Below are 7,403 nucleotides of genomic sequence, written 5' to 3'. Positions count from 1 at the left end.
CTCCAGCAATGATGACCCGCTGCAGGGATGGTGGATTTTCACACCTGCAGCCTCCATACGTTCGCGGTGCAACCCGCAGGACAGGGAGGGCAGAGGAGCACCCGCGGTGCTCTCTCCATGCCGTGGTCGTAGTGGTCCGAGCCCCATTCTGCGGGCTGACTTCGCTCCCTATGGCCCCATTACCGCACCCTCGGCGTGGGGCGGGCAAACCACAAGGTGCAGCTCCTCTCCTCTCCCTCCCCTGCCGGGGCTGCCCCCGCTGCCCGCACACCGCGGCCAAATGCCGCCACCGCACCGGTGCTGCTGGCACGGCTCCCTCGGGGCGCCCGGCGGCACCGTCCATCACGGCCGTTTTACAGCCGGGCTTCGCTCTCTCTCAAAAAAAAAAGAGAAAAAAAATTACTTTTCCCGCCCACGCAGTGATGCTTAATTCAGGGAAAATAAAATCCAACAGACCCACACTCGGAGCGCCAGCTCGGTGCCGCTGGCTGCGCTCCCCCGCTGCCCGGCCCGCCGGGAGCAGGTGCTCGGCGCTGCCGCCGCCCCAGACTCCCTCCCGCCGGCGGCGGCACCTTGCGAGTCATCCCGGCTCCCTCCCCTCCCCCCGCCCCGGGCGGCCGTCGGGTGTCGCTTCCCATTTCACTTGGAGATATTTTCGGGTGGCAGGAGCCGCCTCGTCATTTCCGCCAGGAGAAAAAGACACCGGCGCGGCAGCCGCGGCCGCGGAGAGCCGCGGGAGCCGCTGGGCACGCGAGCGGGCAGAGCACGGTCAGTGCCCCGCTCGCCGCCGCCGAGGACCGACCTCTCGGCGGGGCCGGGAGCCGCCGCCGCTGCCCGCGGGTTCGCGGGGGCGGGAGGCGTCGGAGCGTGCCGCCCCCTTCTCCCCCTTCCTCCTCCTCCTCCTCCTCCTCCTCCCCCTCCCCGCCGAGCCGGCAACATGAACTGAAATCCCCAGAGAGGCACAGAGGCGGCGAGCGAGCGAGCGGAGCGAAGGCAAGCGGGGATATAGCGGCTCTCTCCTCCCGCCGGCGGGATTCCGGGCAGCGCGGTCCCTCCGCCCCGCACAGCCTCGCCCGGAGAGCGGCGGCCGCCCGAGCCCCGCGCCCCCAAGCCGCCCATGGCCCTCATCATGGAGCCCGTCAGTAAGTGGTCGCCGAGCCAGGTCGTCGACTGGATGAAAGGTAAGGAGCGGTGCCGGGGCCGCGTGGTGCCCTCTCCCATCACCCGCACCCCACCCCGCAGGTGCGGGGAGCTCCGCGGCTTCCCCCGCGCGGGGATCCCGCCTCCTGGCAGCGCCGGCTGCCCCACGCTTTGCCTGGGCTGGGAAGGGAGGCGGGAGGCCGTCGGGGCCGCGCCGCTGGGGCCGGGGGCCGCGCTGCCCCCCTGCCCCGGGCTCAGAGCGGCGACGGCGGCTGGCGGCTGTCCATAGAGCTGGGGAGGGGGCCCGGGGCGGAGGCGAGGCTGAGCCCGGGGGTGCCCGGGATGCTCCCGGGCGGCGACCGCGGTGTGGCGATGGAGCCGCCCCCCAGTCGCCGAGGGACGCGGGAGCGGGTCCGGCTGCCCACGGCGGGCGCGGCGCGAAACGCCTCGGGAATGGAAGTGCAGCCGAACGTGCGGCACCGCCGGTGCTGGGGGCGGCTGGGGGAGACTCGGCTGCGACCTCCCCCGCCAGCAGGGCCCGGGGGCGCTCCGCGGGCGGCGGGGCCGGGGTCGGTCCGCGCCCCCGAGGTGCCGGGGCTGACCCCGCTGCCGGGAAGCCGCCGTGCCCGCGGGGGCCTCCTCCGCCCGGGCCGGGGGCTCCGCGCCTCGGGCGGCCCCGTCCCTTCCCCGGGGGCTGCGCTTCAGGGTCCGCGATTGAAGGGAGCGCGAACAGTCTGGGCTCTGGGCTGAGTGAGGCTGCTCCGCTTCTCCCGCTCCCTCACCTGTCCTTCCCTCAAATAAACTCTTATGGGAATAAAATTTGGACCTTTTGGAAACGCTTTTCTTTTATTCTCTGTGTATGCCATTCTGACATGGCTTTAATGCTGTAATGTGAAAAGGTATTTTGTTGTGTAGTTGTGTGAGGTTTTTTTTTTCTTTTCGTATTACCTTTAAGTTAGGCTGCAGCTGTGTTTTGAATAAATCACCATCTAGTGTTATATATCTCTTTATAAAGATAGAATGACCGGATGGGTACAAGTTTTGAACAACTGCTACATTGTGGGAGTTCTTTATAACACGCTGTGTGCTACCAATGTGACAGTTTCATCATCCTTAAAATTTCAGGCATATAGCATATGTTTTCAGTTATTCAATCCTGGCATTTATAGCTGGCGAGTTATAATTGTATTTAGTAACATAGATAGTTTAGCAATTTCGGAAGCGTTGTCACTCTATAGAATAATAATTGAAAAGAATGATGTAATACTTTATATCCTGGGAAATTAATAAATATTAATAAAAAACTTGAAGAAGCTACAGATGATCAGTATTAAGAGGAAAGCATTTTCAACATAAAAGCGTTTTTTACAGCAATTTAGCTTCCAATGTTTTTACTTCAAAATGAAAAGGTTGTGTAGGACTTTTTTTCTAATCAGTGTCTGAGATACCTTCCCCATAATTTGGGGAATGCATAAAACCAATGAATTTGCAAGTAATGCATTTTTAAAACATCTAAAAAATGTAATGCATCAACTACTTTTCATAAATGACAGGTGAAGTGCGTTGCATACTCTGCTTTTGTATTACATTATTATAAAATCAGTCATTTGAAAAGAACAGGCTAAATGGTAGCATTAGAAATTGTGCTGTTGGATAAGGGTTTGTAGTTAGAAACCTGTGACTAACACTCAGAGCTGCAGATCTTTTAGAAATAATCATGTAAACTTTACCAAAAAAAAGGCAGTTATTGCAGTCGTGCCCTCTTTCTGGAATACAAAGCCTGCTTTTTAGTGTTTAACCTGTTTTTTCTGGCCTGAATGTTTGATTGTTTCTCTGGAGGACTTTCATTTTTACGGAGCGAATGCATATATGTTGCTTCACGCTTCCATTTCTTCATTTTGTATTCTGTGTAGCACGGGAACTTTCACTTAGGTGCTGCAGGGAGCTGAAGCACCTGCCTGTGACTGGCACTCTTGGAGAAGAAGCACCTGGGGAGCCACTCTGGTTTCAAAAGCTGAGCCTGGAAACGAGTATGACCAGTAGCTGGGGGCAGGTTTGCTCCTGCCTGATGGGTCACACCTTGCTGAGTTTGGTGGTAGTGGATAAGGGCAAGCGGTCTTTGCTGCAACAACTTTGTGTTCCTTATGCATAATTTGTAGCGTTGCAAACGTTGATATTGAAATCCATATGAAAATACGTTCCTCTAATGCTTTAAGTGCTTTGTTTCCAGCAAATTCTGTTTCTGAAAGTCCCCAAAATAGCTTATTTGTGTACCCAAGACAAGTTTGATGAGTAAAACACGAATGTGTCTGTCAGGAGAAGTTTGGAAGGAGTGCAGTAGTGGTCTTTGCATTAGTGGCAGTCAAGTCTTGCTTGCAGAAATTACATTAAACTTCAAAATGTGAGAATATTTTGCTGACTTACTGGGGGTTATTTTACAGAATTATAAATGTTGAACTTGGTTTTAACCTCTTCCTTGAAGTAAGTGCCCTGCTATGTCAAGTGCCTGCTCAGAGGAGCTTGGTAAAGAAAATTCTTCCAAATAGATTTCGATGTTCAAAGCAAAATCTTTCCTGAAAAAGGAAAATCCTACTGTTCAACATTGTTTACAGTTATCTGAAAGCAAGGGGAAATGAAACACTTTAGATTTTATTGTTCTTAGTGTTTTTGTGATGGTCTTGTTGGTATGACCTGAACATTTGCAGTAAAAGGCCTCATCTGGAATTCTTTATTTAGGCAAAAAAATCATTACCTCAGTGGCATTTTGCTCAGAGTAGTGATAAAGCATTGGGCCTGAAATTATAAGATGTGAGAAATTAACACGGGGAGAGTATTTCAACTCAAAGGGGTTAGATGAAAGTGCCAGTCCCTGGGCTGGATGTTTGTATAGGAAACAGACTCAAGACTGGGTATTCATGGAATAAATGCAGTTTCTCCAGTATCTTGTCAGTTTTTAATTCCTTGACGGACACATTGTCTGTGGATCCCTGTAATGGCCTAATGCCAGTGCTGCTGAGTTACAGAGTTGTTCCTGGAACTGGTTATACAAATAAGTAACTACCTAAATTTTGACTATGAAAATGTGTATAACAAGAAGTTGTGGACCAAAGTACCAGTTAAAACTCTATAAGTGAATGGGACAAAGTGAGGAGAGCCTATGTCAGCCTATGAGTTTTCCAGGGTTTAAAGTGAACCCAGAAGAGAAGCTGTCATAGAGCTGGAAAAAGCGTAGATGGATTAGCTCATCTCTCCCACAGGATGGCATATTGTACAAGGAGGATAAAATGAGTATTTAAATTGATTCAAACAATGCATTACTGTGCTTTTCGTACATTTAGTACTAATTTTAAGGTCCTGTAGGGATCAGTGAGATGAAGGTGTGTCAGCCACCTCCTCTGCCTCCCCTCTGGAGGACACGTGTGGATTCCACTGCTGGGTCTCAAGACGTTGAGACGTTACAAAGGCAGTGTCATCAAACGTCATGGCTTGCACTCACTCAGGAGGGGAACATGCCAGATGTAGTTTAGATTTCTGAGGCTCTGAGAACACTTAAGACACTCAGTTACTTACCGAACATTAGGATGTTTTTAACTGAGTCTTCTAATCTAACTTCTTTGGTCTGAGGTTATTGATGATTGCTATATTTTGATAAGGGCTTGCTGCTTTTAACAATATTCAAATTTTGATTCAGTACCAATCTCTCAATGGCAGAATCTGTTCCAAAAGGCACTCCACCTGAAAACAAAAATTAATATTACTTTATCTAACAAAGCTTAAATATTTATTTTTTGCTTGCTGAATGATAGCTCATGAGGCTTGTATGAAACTTGTACAGCTTAAACTGTTATAATGGTAGTCATAATCAAGAAGCTGACATCTGAGGCATGGGGTTGCCTTTAAAGGCTTCTACTGCTAAGGAATAGGGGCTTTTAACCTCTACAAGGTCTACCCTACCAGGGTTTAGAAGGATGCAGATATTTAGAAGGACTAGGGGGAGAGAAGCAGAAATATGAACGTGCTAGCAAAGTGAAAGCAGAGTGCAGAAGTTCCCCATCTGTATGATTGAATATTGCATGGGTTTGAGAGCTGATTCTGTCTGCTGTTTGTGTGCTGAACTTCATGTCCATTTTCAGTGGCATGTGTTTGCAGAGTCATCACAGGCTGCCAACAACTGTGCTCCACTTGGTGTAGTGGGAATTATATGTTATTCATCAAGAAAATGCAACAATTTGTGGGAATACTCTGACACTAAATACTCCAGTACTTAATGATGATTTAAAAAAAGTATTGCCATGGGGATCCTCCTACTCCATTGGTGCATATGCAGAGCCCTAGGAGTGCTTTGGCAGCACCCGGGTTCTGCTGCAGTTCCTGAGCCATCAGGTAGCAACAGGGAAGCTCATCAGTGGGGTCACAAATTCTCTCACAGCACTGGGATATAACAAATCAGTTTAGGCCTTAAAAAAAGTCAGGGTGAATCCTGCATTCAGGGTCACTGTCAGACCAACCTCATTCTCGGCCCTGGCTTTCTCTAAGGACTGACATGGACTGGGTTTAGGGGGGAGCTTTTTCTGGAGCATAGGATGGACCACAGTGTTACAAAGGCACATGAGCACCTACTTTACGTTAAAGAGGAGGTGTGCTTCCACAGGTGTATGTGCCTTATTTAGGGCTTTCAATTTTGTCCATAATTTCTAGTTTTTCTTCTAGTGGTCTATTAAGTTAAAGCTTCTTTCTTATGCTACTTTCATTAACATTGATATTGGCAGGGCCCTTAAAAATTGTGACTGTTGGAAATAGTATGGAAAAGGCTGAGTTGTCTCAGGGAAAAAAAAAAAGCTGGATGAGAATATGAAAAACACTTGCATTCTGAAACTTTGATTCCTTGTTAAGTGTGTGTAGGTGACTGATGAGCGTCAGAATAGTCATCAACTTAATAGTCATTGCTAAGTGCCATATGTGGAATAGATCAGGCATTTTACAATTTGTCAGCATGAAACCATTATTTTCTTTCTCCAATGTAAAGCAAACGAAAATTTTATAGTATCAGAGGGTACATGTAGTACTCCATTAGCTTTGAAGTGATGCTATTAAATGGATTTATGGCTTTTACTGTAATGCCTAGCAAAAAAAGCTGTAGAAAAATGTGAAATAATGGCATAGCTGGAGTTTCTTTTTGATGAGCACACAACCTCTTTAATTTATGGATAGTTACTCTGTAAGAAAGTAACAAGAATTTTAGTCGGACAAAGAGAGGGGAGTTTATACAAAGACAGGTAGTCAAGAGTCAAACTGCACTATTCCAAACTTTAGTTTAAAGGACTCCAGGTTTAAAACTGGATTGAAAGCAGTGCTGGAAGATCTCTCTAGTTTATTTTTCCTGTGGATCTCCCACTTTTTCTTGCCCTTCTGACATGAGGAGTTTTAGCAGTATCAATGGCTGCCACATCAATCACAATGAAATGTTTTAGAGCATCTTTGTTTGTGATTAGAAAACCTCTCCTGCCATTGTTAATCAGCAGAAAATGAAACTGCCCTTGCAACTGGGATGTGTCAAAGCCTAACAGCCGGGTGTTGCCATAGCAAAGGCGATGTTACATAAGCAGCCACTCGGCAAATAATTCATGCAGCCAAATTTTAAGCATAACATCAGAATTAATTTCTAAATTTATGATCTTTTTAGGAGGGAGCTTTCCTAGATGAGGTCATTTCAGTCGCTACTAAAATTGATGTGCTTAGTTGTGAAGCTCTTTTAGCACTGCCCATTTACACCTTAATTTTGTTTGAACATATTGTTCTATTTCTGAAACATCTGTTAGTTTAAATATGGCCTCACAATATGTTTTCTCAAGTGGTTTTTTGAAACAGTTCGGTACAGCTCTGTATTTTGATCTTATTCAAATTTATTTGCACAATGCAGTATTAAACCAAGCAATTTACAAATGCCCTTTCTGGTTAATGCATGTCAAGAATTTTGCAAGGCAGCAATATTAACCAGATCACTTTTCAGATGAGAGGATTGATATATATATACAGATGTATTTTTAGAATCTTTGCAAGTAGTTGTCTTTAAGCACTTTAACAATAATAACCCAGGCAGTTTTATCTTCTAAACCTCAAATTGACAAATGGTCTAGCCTTTCTGTCTGATCTGCAGAAGTGTAGATAACCATTTAATCTCAGTTAAGTTGCTGTAGCTTGTGATTGTACTGTATTTCCCTGAGTCAAGTAGTAATATTTGTTACCATTTTCCAGAGGAATAA

At 47.3% G+C, this 7,403-nt stretch overlaps 1 protein-coding gene across 7 annotated transcripts in view; it reads left to right on the top strand.

Moving 5' to 3' along the window:
- The first annotated feature begins 796 nt into the window (after positions 1-796).
- The window catches only part of CNKSR2 (connector enhancer of kinase suppressor of Ras 2), a 209,482-nt gene continuing 202,875 nt past the window's right edge, over positions 797-7,403 (top strand). For 3 of the 7 annotated variants that reach the window (XM_064707394.1, XM_064707401.1, XM_064707384.1), the window contains exon 1: positions 801-1,181. In XM_064707394.1, coding sequence (XP_064563464.1) covers positions 1,118-1,181 — 64 coding nt within the window. In that variant the 5' untranslated portion in view covers positions 801-1,117. Of the gene's footprint in view, positions 1,182-7,403 lie in introns of all 7 variants that reach the window. The other 4 variants (XM_064707352.1, XM_064707362.1, XM_064707373.1 and 1 more) reach the window with 2 other exon arrangements.

This window comes from Zonotrichia leucophrys, chromosome 1 (assembly GCF_028769735.1).
Source record: "Zonotrichia leucophrys gambelii isolate GWCS_2022_RI chromosome 1, RI_Zleu_2.0, whole genome shotgun sequence".
Classification (NCBI taxonomy): Eukaryota; Metazoa; Chordata; class Aves; order Passeriformes; family Passerellidae; genus Zonotrichia; species Zonotrichia leucophrys.
Note: the sequence above shows the minus strand (reverse complement) of the source record. Positions and strands in the feature narration are given on the sequence as shown.